The sequence below is a fragment of the Populus nigra genome, chromosome 18 (genome assembly GCF_951802175.1).
Source record: "Populus nigra chromosome 18, ddPopNigr1.1, whole genome shotgun sequence".
In the NCBI taxonomy this organism is placed as follows: domain Eukaryota; kingdom Viridiplantae; phylum Streptophyta; class Magnoliopsida; order Malpighiales; family Salicaceae; genus Populus; species Populus nigra.
The window spans coordinates 11,965,112-11,980,746 of NC_084869.1; the positions used below are offsets into that span (position 1 = coordinate 11,965,112).

Consider the following 15,635-nt stretch of genomic DNA (forward strand, 5'->3'; position numbering starts at 1 on the left):
TATATATCGACAAGAAGGAAGGCCAGGCTTGAAGACTAAATCGACTACAACAGCAACGTTGAGGTGGCTAACATGATCGCCTGAGCAGACATGAAAAATTGGAAGGCTGATCAGTCTCCCAAATGGAAGACTCGAATCTGTAACTTTTTGATTTGATGACAGGCGAGAGATATCGAATGTGTAACTTTGCTGGCAATTTGACCGAGTCTTTAATGGTTAGAGCCACAATTTTCTTAATACTACAAAAAAAATAAATTGTTATCATAATTTTATCTGCTTCGAATCAGTCCATGCCCTTAACTGTTTAGAAAATTCAATAAACCCATTAAACAACACGCCTTGTTCTTTAAGAACGTAAATAGATGCTACTTTTAGACCAAAATTGTATCAAGAAAACCAAGCAAACAAATGCATGCATATATATTAAACATCCTATTTAATTCTAAGAGGTGTAGCTCAACTGGTCAGATCCTGAGTTTGCTTTTCAAATATCATCAGTTCGAGTCCCATAAAATTTAGGATCACTGAAGGTTTACATGATCGTTAACTTCAAAACATGTGGGATTAGTTGAGGTACGTGCAAACTGACTCAGACACCCACGTTAATATAAAAAAAAACATCCTAGAACATTTTGCACGACGCAACATCAAAAGGGAAACTAAGACTTCCATTGAATGATATATAATGATAGAATAATTCGTTATGAGTTCATGATCTTGTACATAAATACTACACATTTTTCATTCTTTATTAATATGAGATATTTACCACTGAAATGTATAATCCACAAGATTTTCCCTCATGCATGAGCTCAATCCAGCTTTGCAATTACAATGTAATAGCTCAATCCTATCATATCTCATTTACATTTGACATTTTAGATATCTTCCCCAATTGGATTCCAGGCTGGTTCAATTCATAGATTCTTATGATCCATTATTGCAACACACAGAGATAACACCAGATTGATTCGGGTGAACGGTAAACTGTGCAAAATGGAGATGAAGAGTCTAACTTATTTCAAGAGAAAACACCAGATTGATTATGTTTTCCATCCTATATGTACCATGATGATGATGGTGATAATGATGATAATTATTATTTATTCAATTCAGTAAATCAATACATAATAATGAAGAACATTTATATGAAAGTTGACAAATTGCCAAGCATAAAATTAAAATCTTTCGACCTCTGATAAACCTGACAGTTGATTCCTAAAATCTGTGTTCTATAATCTATATGTTGTGCTTAGGATAAATCTTGACTGGAAGGCCCTTGTTTGGGAAGGGCATGGGGTCACGTACGACTATCTCGTCTTCAACCATTGCAGTCCATTTGTAGTTTGTTATCAGATGATGAATTATCAACAACACTTCGGTTCGAGCAAATTCGGCACCAGGGCAAACTCTCGGCCCTGCTCCGAAAGGAATATAAGTGTATGGAGGAACTGATGACTTTGAATTCGTGTCAAATCGTGATGGATTGAACTTTACTGGGTCTTCAAAAACTTTCTTGTCCAAATGTGTGCTAGTAGCTAACCAGAACACCTGAGATTGATCATAGATTAGGTCTTAAAACTAAACTTCAGACGCAATGCCATTGCTAATATATAAAGAATAGGGTTATCGCCATACCTGCCATCCTTTGGGGATATCATAGCCGTTGAAAGTGGTGTCTCTCCAAGCATGCCTGAAGTTTCCAATGATTGGAGGTGTTAACCTCATGAGCTCTTGAGCCACATTCCATGTGTACCTCATCTTCTGTATTTCTCTCCAGCCAAGCTGCCCATCACTTGCAATTAATCTGACTTTAGCAATTTCATTTTGCTCTATATATAGACATTCAGAAATTTTACGATTAGATTTTGATTGTAATACTCATGAAACGTAATCAAATGTTTTGGGCTAATTAACATGGTTCTCCTAGATTTCAGTTACCTTCAAGCACCTTGTCGTAAACACTGGCATTTTTAGCTAGTTCCCTGACAATAAGGCTTAGAAGAACTGAAGTGGTGTCATGGCTTGCCATCATTAGAGCAATGAGATTGTTGATGATCTCCTCATCTGGCAAGGTTTTTCCATTTTCATCTCTCAGACTAAGCAAGCACAGGATAACATCATCATGAGAACCCATGCTTCCATCTTCCAATCCTCTCTTTCTTTCCGCGATCAGATTAGTAAACAGCTTGAAAATCCTGCCTCGAGCCTGGACTGCTTTTCGAAAGGTACTCCCTGGAAGATTCAGAGGAATTGACCACATACCTTTAACAGCAATTGTAAAGTCCTTGAACAATCCATCTCTTTCCTTCGCTTCTGGTAATCCAAAAAGCAGACTCGCCGTAGCAATGAAACTAATCTTCTTCATCAGTAGTACTACTTGCACAGTCTCTTTGTCATTTAGCTCCTGCAATTGGCAAAGTCACACAAGAAATTATCAAGAGTTGGATTGATATATGTATTTGGAGTCTGTTTCAGGGCCATAATCATAAAGGGTACTAATTACCATTACCTGCAATACTTGTTCCTTCACCAAAGAATCCATCTTGCTAACATATCTTTGGATGCACTCAGAATTTAAGAAGCTCATTATAGCACTTCTAACAAGCTTATGTGGAGATCCATAAAGATCGAAGATGTTGTTCTTTCCTAGTATGGCCAATGCAGAAGTTGCTAGCTTGGCAGCAATCCCATTATCGCGGCCGCTAAATATGAACCTATGACTAGCTTCACCAGTCATGACTACCACGTTTTCACCCATGAGTGATGTCTTGAATACTGGTCCATACTTGATAGTACGCTCTTCAATCCATTTACCAATGTTGTTGTGCTTGTGGGCTCGAAAGAAGCTTATTGACTCTCCAATGAAAGGAAGTCCTAATTTCCCTGGAGGAAGCTTCTTCCTCTGTAGTAGTGAGAATCTATAGGTCCATATCACTGCCACAAGGGTTGTCAGGGTGGCTAGACTAATTACAGTTGTAGAAGAGAGCTTATCTAGGCCAAATACTGCTTCCATGATAATTATTAGTGTGAAGAAATTGATGGTATTAGTGAATCATTCATTAAAAGCTTATTTATACACGCAGAGGAGCAAAAGCAATACAAAATTAAGGCAGGATTTGATTACTGCAGAACAGAAAGCCCATGTTTTGTCTGTTTCAGCTTCCAGTGAAGACATATATGGGAATCCCTTGAGAGGATTAATTGGCCATGCTGAAAGCTGAAAGGTTTTCCTCAGTACTCGTAGATTTGTATGCAATGCTCAAATTCCTATTTTTGTCTTGGTTTTAGTGATTACCTTCTTTGTTCTTTCAGAATGGAGCTTCTTGACATAGTTTGACCTCGCCAAAAAAAGACAAGAAAACAGTAAATTATTCTTTTACTAAAAGTAAATATAATTATGAGAAAGGGACTTTGATGCTATGTTTACATTTAATATTTTAATTGCAGAAGTAAACTATAGAATTGAAAGCAATTTTTCCCATTTATATAATTGAATGCAATTTTGATGGACTCTTAAATGAATTATATAATTTTTAAATTCTTTTGGTTTATCCATTTTGGTCTTAAGAAATCATACGGATATTAAATTCCAAGATCCTGGACTTTTAATTATATGGAAGTAAATTTTATTATTATTTCACTGGTAAAAATAAAAACCATCTTATTTTTATAGATCAAGCTCCTCTTGTAACATAAAATAAATTTAATTTTAGAATAAAGAGACAATTGTAGAAAAAAAAATATATAAACATGTTTGGTTGAAAAAACAAAAACAAAAACAAAAATATAAAATAAATTTATTTATGATACAATTCTAAATTAAGTTTTTTTATTTTCAAAATAGAAAGACCAAAGAGATTTATCTCCTCTATTTCAATTATCTTTATCTTTTCAATCTCGTATTACAGCAACCAACTACTAAATTCTCTTAGATTCAAGTCATTCTATTACCATGAATGGTAACACAATAATTTACAATGAATCAACACATTTTTGTTTCCATGATAAACACCCATTTGTTCTTTATGCGGGGCAAAGATTTCAACATAAAACTCTCCTGGATGGGCATAAAACATTTGTGATTATTTGTTTTCATGAAATGTATGTGTTATGAATGATGAAGTCCTAAAAATCCAATCAGTCTAGAAATAGGGTTCTAACAATCTTTTTTATTCTTTCAAGTCAAGGTAGTTGATATTTTATATTTGGTCCTTAGTATGTTAAAATGGTTTGCGGATAATACCTGTAAAAGGTTCTTTTTAGTACAGATAAAGACTCTCCAATGTTTAAATAAGTATCCTTTTTAGAGAGAGAGAAATACAATAATATTCTAGAAATGGATGCTCTGAAAATATATATATACAGTAGAGAATAAAGATTGTGAACCTTTTTTAAAAAAAAATCTTATTGTATATTTATAGCTCATGAGTCTTGTTTTTTTATGAAAAGAAGGGTTTGAAGTGTAATCTTACTCTGATAGTATTTAATAAGTGATAAATATCTCTTACATCTATATTAATATTTGATAGGAATATGGCGAGTCCTTGAAGGACTTTAAACACCTAAAAAAGTATAGAAAGATTAGGACTTTAAACACCTAAAAAAGTATAGAAAGATTAGAGTTTAAGAAGTCAAATATAGTTAAGCATATGGAGACCTAATAAAGGTGGTCATTTCGATGGACATGCCAATAGAGGATGATCGTTACCTTGGATTTTGCTAACTACCAAGTTCAAACGTCTTGAGTCTGACATCTTTACAAGATCCATGTTGTTTTAGACTCGGTTAGCTGACAAGTCCAAGTATATTGGATTTAACGGACTATCAAGTCAAAATGAATTAGGTCTAACATATTTATCATACTCGCGTTATCTTAAACTTGGTTAATTGTTAAGTCTAAGTGTCAGACTTGTCACAATACCAAGCCTAAAAGGCGTTTGGGTTTAGCTTGCATCAAACCTAGTATTCTCGAAACTTGGCACACTACCAAGCTCAATTGCACCTAGTCTGGCAAGTGCCAGACCCATTATGTTTAGGGCTTAGCATGCTATCAAGCCCCCGAGTGCTTGACACACTATTAAGCCTCTACTTGAGGCATGCTCATTCCTTTAAATGTGTTTAAGGAATAAGGGTCATGAGGGTTTTTTAAACCCATTAAAAATAGATGTATCAATGAATAAATTATGAGAATTTTTAAATCAATAACTATATAATTTTTTATTTTACTACTTAGAGTATTATCGTATCAGGTTTTATGTATTGAAATTAATCACACAAAGCACTTTGAAAAAAGAAATCGTATGTATAAAATTAAAACATTAACCATTTGAAAATTAATTCAATTAGTTTTTAACTTCTAATATTTGGAAGTTGTTGAAGTGATAATAAAAAAAAAAAAAAACTGTCGAATATAAACCACTTGTCTCGTTGATATAATCAGATTTACAATTCAACCCTATAAATGGCAGTTCCAACTTTCCAAGGCTACCTGCCAATTTATTTTGTAATTTATCCATCAAAATATATCTCGATAAACAAATTTATTAAAAACAAATTAATGGAAAAAAAATCTCTTTATTATATTTTTTTTATTATTAATGTGGATGTTCGGGTCAGCTTGCGCACATCTCGACTAATCTCATGGATCCTGAAATTAACGACTATATAAGTCTCCAATAGCCATTATATTAGCAACTACATGGTTCGAACCTGAACCTGAGACCATAAAAAAAACAAATTTTTTAGTCTCAAACTTTAATTATTAGATCACCTACTAGATAGTTAAAAAAATATATTTTTATTATTGAAGCTATAGTTGTTAGATCTATTTTAGAACAGGTTGAGAAAAAAAATCTTTTTTTTTTTTAAATTGGAAAAAAATATAAATTAGTAAGTCAACATCAAGGTTTAAGTATTTTTTTCCAACTTATTTACTCTATTAAATTTGTGTCGAGTTTGGTCAATTAAGTAAAATTATTAAAAATCTGATTAGATTAAATAAATTTTGTTGTATTAATATTTTATTCAGTTCAATTAAAAACTCAAGCGGGTTTTCCTGGTTGATTAACAGTGAGATTGAGTTAAACATCCCAATTCAGCTGGACTATCATTGGGTTTTCATAAAGCCCAAAAAAGCCCTTCTTAAATTCAAAAGAAAATTACAAATTAACCTGTCTCTCTCAATTAGAGAAATCGATCACGCTATCATATCTATCACTCGCATGAAAACATACACGCACACCAACCTCTCAAATCCCTTATTTTTTTCCCAAATTGAAACCCTAAAAGAACCCTAATAAATTAATTCCACGAGAGAAAATAAAGCCTGATAAATAACTAATAATGGATCACCTTCACGATCACGAAGAGGACGAGCACGAGCACGAGGTCTACGGAGGAGAAATCCCCGATGAAGGAGAGATGGATGCCGATGTCGACATGTCGTCTAGAGCTGAAGAAGATGAGTACCAAGACCCTAACTCCAAGGTCTGTTTGATATGAACAATTATCGCTCTCTGTCTATGATATACTTATTTTTTTTCTTTTTGAAATGTTTAGGATTTTTTTATTTAATTTTGGTATTTTTTATAGGATTTAGAGGATATGAAGAAAAGATTGAAAGAGATCGAAGAAGAAGCCGGTGCACTACGCGAAATGCAGGCTAAGGTTGAGAAAGAGATGGGAGCTGTTCAAGGTATGTGTTGAATTTTTTTTTTAAGTGATTTGATTGAATTGTAGTTGAGATAATTAAGTTGATGAAGATTTATGGTATATTTTGGGTAGCTGAACCAAAATTAATTTATTTGGATTTTTGTTTCTTTTTGTTGATCTTTTGGATCTGCTTTTTGCAATGTGTTTGTGATTTTTTAGTTGGGTGTTGGGGATTGCTTTGTTAGCTTGATTAGGAGACTTGTTAATGTGGCTTGATGGTGTTTTATGTGGATAATTATGTTTACTTTAATTTGTAATTTAGGGGAAAATAATATTTTGTATTCTGTTTCAAATGTTAGTTTTATTGTTACAAAACTCACATGCTCTTTTGTTCCTTTGGTTATGTGTGAAGATTCTCCTGGTGCTTCTGCTACTCAAGCTGAAAAGGAGGAGGTGGATTCCCGATCTATTTATGTTGGTAATGTGAGGGTTTGCTATCCTTTTCTCTCTTTATTTGTCACATTTATTTGCATTATATGACTGTGTTCATATATGGTATATCCTATTGTTTTCCTGTATGTCTGTCAATCTGTCTGTTGGTGGTTGTATATTTTGTGATGTCAAATTTGTGTCTTTTTCTTTACTTTCTTATGATGATAAGTAGATGGTGTTTAACTGTATTTCAGAGGAAGAATTTGAATGATGATTTGATCAATACTGTATTTCAGAGGAAGCATTTGAATGATGATTTGATGTATTAGAAGTATTGATGGGGGATATAATTCAGGGTGCAAAACTTGGTTACTTGATGCAGTGCAATATACCAGTTTAGTTGCTCAGTGAGTTGTGCTTCATGATTTCTTTTCTGGAAAATCTTTCTCTCATTTATGAACCTGTGGTTCTGCTTCATTCTTTATAATGTTAGGCAAGTGTAATAGATCCTGGTTCATGAATTCAAGTTCTTATTCATTGCAATTGATTTCCTTTGTCTGTTACTTATTGATAAGTTTTTATTTCTTTGGAGTGGAAAGTTGCACTGTTTTGTGTATTCCATGTTTCAACAAGCGACTCTCTTAAGAAGCTTCTGACAGAGAATAACATTTACTTGTGTGCTTAACACCAGGTGGATTATTCTTGTACCCCTGAAGAAGTGCAGCAGCATTTTCAGTCCTGTGGAACTGTGAATAGAGTGACTATTTTGACCGACAAGTTTGGTCAACCAAAGGGATTTGCTTATGTTGAGTTTGTAGAGGTTGATGCTATTCAGAATGCTCTCTTATTAAATGAATCAGAACTTCATGGCCGCCAGTTAAAGGTTTTTTTTTTTCTTTAGATATTTTACTTTTGTATTAAATTTTTTCCATCCTTGCTCCTAGATTGATAAATTTCGTCCTAAAGAATGAATTTAAAGACCTCCGATTTGGAGGATTGCTACTTCAACGATTCACCTGGAGGGCTTTTCGCCCCTTGTTATAATCAATAATTACTAACAAGTTCCTAATAAGATTGTAATTGTTTATGATTCTTTCTCAGGTTTCTGCGAAGCGAACCAATGTTCCTGGAATGAAGCAATTTCGAGGAAGGCGCCCAAGCCCTTATGGGTTCAGGTCCCGGAGGCCATTCATGCCAGCTCCCTTCTATCCTGCATATGGTTATGGGTAAGCAACTAAAATATTTTTGTGTGTTGATAAATGAAATTTTATGTCTCCACTGTTTTTCTATCGGATATTCTTTTGATATTCAAACTATTTGATATGCATACTTTATCTAGAAACATTTCACTTTACCTTTTATTCTCGTAATAGATTATTTGATATTTTTCTAGCAGTCCATAAGATCTAAAAACAGCATTATGAGAATGAAGATGCAATGAATCCAATAAAAGGGAGGAGGTTTCAAACAGATTCCTTTACTTCATGCCCTCTCTACCAACTTATATGTTGCTCAGTCTACCTCTTCATTCTGTCATATTCCTTGCAGGGATATTAATGTTTTTGAGTTTTTTAAGCAGCAGATATTGCTGTTAATGGTTAGGATGTTATGAACTGAATTATTAAACCTGTGAAGTAGTTCATTAATATGTTGGGGTTATTTAGTGTAATGAATTCTATCCCTCACCTTAAGTGGATACTAAATCATTTGTCTTTTGATTGGAAGATTAGCAAAATTTATTAGTTCACTGTGGTATATGTATCCTAGTTCTCTTTCTCTGCATGCATTTGAGATAATTGTGACTGCGCAAGTGTGATCTCTTTACAAGCATTGAGAGAATGAGAAGCTTAGTTGCTAGGTTGATGACTATGGCTGTTCACAAGTTAATTGGGTGTCCTTTCCACATATGATTGGATTAGGTAGAATTCTACAGTTCCAGTTCGACATGGTTATAATGTGCCAATATTAAAAGTGGGGAAGGCCATCTGTCTAATACTCTTTGAAAGCGGCTATCTCTACCGCAATGAAAATTTATTTCTTTGTAAAGGGAGATCAAGTTGAGGATTGAGTGGAACTTAGCCGACCGGAATAGTTTGTTATTGAGGCTTAGCTGTTGTTGGTTTCATTTAGAGGGAGATCAAGTTAGGGAAAACCTGTGCCATTCAAACCATGTCCTGCTTTTTAATGGATGGGAATTCTGGAGTTTTTCTTTTACCAGTGTATCGTACAATTTCCACCAAAGTGTTTGTGATTTCATTTTGATGCATTTTATGGTATAGATTACTTTCTGTGGCATGGAACTCGTTTGTTTGTTTGTTTTTTGGGAAGTATTAACCTTAATATAATTTCATGTGCAGAAGGGTTCCGAGGTTCAGGAGACCTATGCGATACAGGCCATACTAGTGAACAGGTATTCTGTTAGTCCGAGGTTCAGGAGACCTATGCGATACAGGCCATACTAGTGAACAGGTATTCTGTTAGTAGTGATAAAAGTGGTCTGAAGACAGCTGGCTCATGCTTTGTGATGACCATATCAATATTGTGATAATTTAAGGGACGAAAAGACTAGTGTATCGTTATTTGCATGGCAAAGGCTGGAAAGATTTTTCGCAATCAATAGCTTGCAAGAGTGCTGGATTCATGTTCACCAAATCTTGCATTTACCTGCTTTGGATGGACAAAGGGTGCCAAACATGCAAAATGTTGTGGAAATGATTTTCATGTACTTGTAACTTCGTCTACCAATTTGAGTTCTTAAGTGAGGTTCAGTCAAAACTCTGGAGGATTCATAGCTATAGCTTATAACTCAAGCGGTTTGTTCTTCAGTTTATAGATGCCGCGTTGGTTCCCTTATTATCACATTGATTTTCAGGTTAAGTCTTGCATTATGTTTGATTGATGTTCGGCCTTTATTCATAGAGAAACGTAACACCCGAAACTGTTTAACTTGGGGGAAGTTGGAGCTATTTCTGCAGTTGCGCAAATGTAGTCATATATGGGAAATTGCCATGTAGTTTATCAGGCTGTGATGAATTTTTTCCTGAGTCTGCCGAACCGAGTTATCTTTGTTTTTATCCAGAGACCAGAGTTGGTATGTGATCTTGCCGAGCTTCAATCAATTGAATAAGTTGCATGGGCATTAATCTATCAAATATGTTTTCATTAATTCAAAGTGAAGATAGAAAGTTCAGGTGCGAGAATTGCCGACCAATTATTGTTACAAACTAGGTTCTCCAGCAAGTCATTTCTTCTTCTTTTTCTGAAAAATAAAAAAAATAAAAATCAGTTTGGAGGGTCGGTCATTCTTTTTTCACACAACATCCATCACAAAGCAAATTGTCAGGGGGGAATCCGAAGTTAAAAGATCAAGTGGTGATCTGCACCATGCAGCGATGCCGATCCCTTTTCTCCTTCGTTTATTCGCGGTGTTTGGAGTTACGGTTAAATTGTAGTTTTGTAATTTGTTTTTGTTTTAAATTAATTTTTTATGTTTTTGATTTTTTTTTACTTGCAGATTTTAAAAATATTTTTTTAAAATCAAAAATATTATTTTAATATATTTTAAAAAAATCAAAAAATAATCTCTATTACTATCTGTTCGTTCTTTGAATTGAGCCGGGTGGTGTTGGGATGCATGGCCCTAAGAGTAATTTTCTTGTGTGTGCTTTATTCAACAATTCTGGGTAATCATCATCCAACACTACAAAGATGAACACCATATTTGTTTTATGATAAATTAACACAATTTATGTTTTAAGTGATCTCAGGTTAGCTACGATCACCTTGTTTTTTCTCCACCCTAATTGATCACAGGATTTTTAGAGTTACAGAATTTAAATTTGGACCAATCTTTTAAACTTGACATAAATTCAACCCAGCTCAAGCCCAACAGTCCTGGATCGGCATAGGATCTTAGCCGAGCCCCTTTAGCACTCGAGTATTAATGTAAACCGCAGCTGGACACTTGGCTGTTGGCTCCTCAGCCCCCCTCTCTTTCTTGCAATTCCTCGAAGAAATCTCAAGATCAGGTAATTTTCAAGCTCTTCCTCGTACCACCTTTATTTCCTAAAACCTTAAACCTTAGTGTTCTGTGCTTATTTTTCCAATCACTCTTTTTTTGTAGCAAATATTTCAATGGCTTCCTCTAAAGAAACCGATAATAATCCAGACACTCCATCCTCGTAAGTACGCATATTTTTCTCAAAAAGAAATATCATTATTGTTTCCTTTGTTCACTTGAGCTCATTCAGTTTCTTTTATTATTTTGTGGGTTTGCAATTCTTAGGCCAAAGAAGATATATAAAGACCCAGATGATGGGAGGCAACGATTTTTGTTGGAATTGGAGTTTGTTCAATGTCTTGCTAACCCCACTTACATCCATTGTAGGTTCATTAAATTCTTTTTGTTTTTTCATTTGTCGTTAGCGTTCATTTTTGTGGTTTGCAGTGGTTTTGAGAGTTTCCGTATCTTGTATTTTATCCAAAGTGAATAATTGTGGGGATTTGGTGGGGTTTTGTTTCTAAAGTTTATGCTTTTGTTACGTCTAAAACTTAAATGGATTCGGATTCTATTGTGTCCAATTTTAGACTTGTGTTATTTGCTCATTTTAATGCTGATTAAAAATAAGCTAACCTCGATGGATCATACTGGTGGATCATGCATTGATCTTTTCATTTCATGTCTTGAATCAATTAAAATAGGGATTAGCGGAGAAGGAGATTGTTAGCTTGGTGTGTTGTTTTGAGTGTGAATGTGTCACCTCCCGCTTACGTCTTTGTCTTTTAATGCTAGGAGACACCGCTGCTTACTAGTGTTTTTGCGTATTGTGAATCTTCCACTGATGTTGGGCTTTTCTTTTCTTTCTTTTTTTCCCCTTAATATGTAGATTTGGCTCAGAATCGTTATTTTGAAGATGAAGCATTTATTGGCTATTTAAAGTACCTACAGTACTGGCAACGTCCAGAGTACGTGAAATTTATAATGTGAGCTAATCTCCAAAAGTATTGATTTTATTGCTTAGGATCTGTCACTTAGATAAACTTTAAATTTGAGATCAAGCGATTAACAAGTCTTTTGATGTATGTAGTGCAACGTTTTCTTTTCCCTTTCTAGCATTTTTTTTATTTACCTTTTGATCAATGAACTCACCAAGTAAGATTTCTTCAGGTATCCTCATTGCTTATATTTTCTTGAACTTCTCCAAAATGCAAACTTCCGCAATGCAATGGCACATCCTGGCAACAAGGTTAGATTTGGCTTTCTGATCACCCTCTATCTCGCCATCAGATTTTTTTTTCAATTTTGACATTGGTTTGATGCGATAAATAGATATTTGAGATAAACCGCATGCGTAATTTATTTAAATCTTTTTTATTGATTAGGGCCTCTCTGAGATTTTTGTTTCTCCTAATTATACATATTTATCTGTTCATGCTTTAAATGCAAGATGACTTTTCATGGCCAAAATTTCTTTCTTGTTGCTTTATATTATAGCATGCATGGGATGCCATCTGGCTGAAGGTTTATTCCGCTGGATTTGTTAGCATTTGATGTGACTGACATTTGGTTCTCTTGTCTTCCTTTCAAGGTTTATATTACAGAATGGTGATAGTTTTGTCCTGACCATGGTCTGAGGTTCTTATTAAGCATTCTAATGAAGGTCAATATTCATGTAGTCAGTTTTTTGGTGTTTTTAGCGCTGACCTAGCTCAGATATTCTAAGTGCTTCAGGAGGCCTTTTTGGGAAAGCCAGTTAAAAGTGGTTGGCTTTAACAATAAGTTCCTCCAATCTTTGTGGTTCGCGGGAGAAATCCGTGCATATTAGCATAACATTTGCATAAAATGGATTTTTTTGTTCATGGATATTTCTCAATTCACTTGTTGATATTGGAACTTTTAGGAGTTGGCACATAGACAGCAATTCTTTTTCTGGAAGAACTATAGAAACAACCGGTTGAAGCATATTTTACCCAGACCTCTCCCTGAACCTGTCACTGCACCCCCTGCTCCAGCTCAACCTCCTGTTCAACCTGCACCACCTGTGTCTGCTGCAACTCTTGGCATGCCGGCTGCTCCTGTTGCAGTCCCCTCTCCCATGCCTTATGGCATGCCTCCTGGTTCTGCTTTTGGAAAAAGCGATATCAGGAGCAGTGGAAGTGATAGAAGAAAGAGGAAGTATGTGACTGACCTTTTTTTCCGAATTAGCAGTGAAAAAATACATTAATTAGACGCATCCTCTCATTTCTTTCACAAAAGACCATGATTACCAGCATTCTAATGCATTTGTCTTCTGGATATTGCAGGAAAGAAGTTTAACTTGAACCACTCTACTATCTATGTTAAAAGTAGCGGGACCAGAATGTCTGGTAAGGTAGCTATACAAACTCGTCGACTGGGTCCATAGTGCTGAAAAGGTGTCAAAGATAGATTTGATGGCCTTTTTCTTTTCCATTTTGCATCTTCTTGTTCACTGACCAGGTATTTCATGAATTATTGCTGTACCATACTGGTAAAAAGAATGATAGAGCAATCATCATTTTATCGTTTGAGGACCTGCTGAAATACTTGTTGATTTTATGAAGGTGGTGAAGCCTAATTGAACTACTCAGCTTCAGGATTCTTAGATGGTTCAGGATAAAAAGAAAAATAGCTTCGTTTCTGTTTCTGGTTCCACCCCACAGTGAGCCTCAGAGTTAGTCCCTGTATCGAAATCTGACAACTATGTCTGAAGCATCTCAGTCCCTACTGTCAATCAGGGAGGAAAATCATCGAAAGAAATTTAGCTTGTAATATCATTCATCAAGTGAAAAGGGTCGTAGTAGGCGTGTGTTAGATGATTTAGCTGGTGACTTGGAAAGATTTATATTTTATTTGCACAGATCAAGTTTTGCCAGCACTAAAAATGGCAAAAATTCCAAGAGGAGGGCTGGCCCTCCATTACGCATGATTCCAAATGCAATGATTCGTTTTAAGGAAAAGGCAGGCAAGATCTTAGATTAGTTTTGTTCCTTCTCTCGCAAACTCTGATGAATTGAGTAATGTCGGTAACAAAAATCTAAGGTGGCTGATTATTATGTAATTATCCATCTAGTTGTGTCCAAATTTAGTAATAAATAATAAAATAATAATTTTTAGAGATAAGATTGTCATAGTGACGTGGCAAATCTCATAACTGCCACCTCACGTCTAACTGTAAACCCTATAAAAAGATTAAAATAAAGCTCCGTACTTTTTTGAATCATATCTACCACGTCATCACGTACGCGGAGAAAAGAAAACGCCTCCTCTCTTATCACTGGCGGCTCGCCGCGTCAACGTGTAAAGTCACCTGCCAGGAGAGAGTTCAATCTAGAAAATATCTTTTTTGGTTGAAAATTATATTTATTTTAGAAAAATCAAGAATTTATGAGTTTTCCACCACTCATATAAAAAATTTAGACAATTTTTTTAATATATTAAATAAATAATCCAAGGTTTTTGAAATCCACAGGATATTATCACTTGCCTCATTAATTAATGTGTTATTTTGTCTTTTTATATATTAATAAATTGAGTGTATAAATTGATAGACTAAATACACAATTGGGAATATTACATCTTTATATCTATGTATTAGGTTTATCTCTATTTCATTAAGGTGCTGTTTTGTTAAATACGTTTGAGTATATTTTAAAAATATATTTGAATTGAAAAAATATTAAATTAATATTTTTAGTATTTTTGGATAATTTTAATATAATGATGTTAAAAATAAAAAAAATATAAAAATAAATTATTTTGATATATTTACAAGTGAAAAATACTTTAAAACAATATAACGCATCTCAATACCAAACATACAATAAGTGCAGTGTACAAATGCATATCTAAAATTAGGTTTATTTTTTATCTTAATGCATTGGATGAATCTTAAATTAGGTTTATATTTACCCATTAAATGCTATGAACTAACATTTTATTTTCATATCCATTCATATGAAATTAGATTTATATTTAGACTTAAGTGTAATGGGTAAAACGTGTAACTTGTAGTGTATGCATGATGCAACATTATAATTTGTACTATAATATATTTAGGAGTATAGTAAAAAATATTTTTAAAATATTTTTTATTTAAAAATATATTAAAATAATAATTTTTTTCTTCAGCTCTCTCGCAGCATACAAAAGAGAGAATAAGAGCTCACATTCTTTCTCTTCACCTCATTATTTTTTGCATATTTTGTGCAAACAAACACACATTCATCTGCAAAGCTACATCAATGTGAACTTAAATATTGGAAGGTAACTTGAGTTCTAGTATGTTTGGTAGTATAATTGCGGTTATTTTTCAAATAATTTTTCGTATTAAAATACATATTAATGATTTTTTAAAAAAAATTATTTTTAACATCAACACATCAAAACTATTCAAAATATATTAAATTTTAATAAAAAAAAATAATTTTTTTTAGAAACACGGTGCAAAACCGTGTTTCCAAACAGTTTCGATCAGGGAATTTATTTTCCAGGTGTTCTTGAAGTTCAAGTTTAGCAGCTATTTTCAATA

The 15,635-nt window shown here is 34.0% G+C and overlaps 3 protein-coding genes across 3 annotated transcripts; 2 read left to right on the top strand and 1 right to left on the bottom strand.

The window, feature by feature from the left end:
* Positions 1–1,239: 1,239 nt before the first annotated feature.
* On the bottom strand, positions 1,240–3,016 carry LOC133678881 (taxadiene 5-alpha hydroxylase-like). The gene is made up of 5 exons (XM_062101386.1): positions 2,513–3,016; positions 2,266–2,407; positions 1,942–2,235; positions 1,639–1,832; positions 1,240–1,551 (listed from the first exon to the last, which is right to left on the bottom strand). The coding sequence occupies exons 1-5, from the start codon at positions 3,014–3,016 to the stop codon at positions 1,240–1,242; spliced, it is 1,446 nt and encodes a 481-aa protein (XP_061957370.1).
* A 3,155-nt stretch (positions 3,017–6,171) lies between these two features.
* LOC133678577 (polyadenylate-binding protein 1-like) lies at positions 6,172–9,963 on the top strand. Its single transcript, XM_062100936.1, has 6 exons — positions 6,172–6,489; positions 6,595–6,697; positions 7,067–7,137; positions 7,778–7,969; positions 8,188–8,312; positions 9,444–9,963. The coding sequence occupies exons 1-6, from the start codon at positions 6,346–6,348 to the stop codon at positions 9,487–9,489; spliced, it is 681 nt and encodes a 226-aa protein (XP_061956920.1). The 5' UTR covers positions 6,172–6,345; the 3' UTR covers positions 9,490–9,963.
* Positions 9,964–11,030: 1,067 nt separating this feature from the next.
* Positions 11,031–14,064, top strand: LOC133678578 (mediator of RNA polymerase II transcription subunit 31-like; the record flags this gene model as incomplete). Its single annotated transcript, XM_062100939.1, has 7 exons — positions 11,031–11,114; positions 11,210–11,271; positions 11,372–11,469; positions 11,973–12,069; positions 12,254–12,332; positions 12,987–13,261; positions 13,390–14,064. Coding segments are annotated over 7 exons (708 nt in total), but the record flags the coding sequence as incomplete, so codon positions are not given.
* Positions 14,065–15,635: the final 1,571 nt, after the last annotated feature.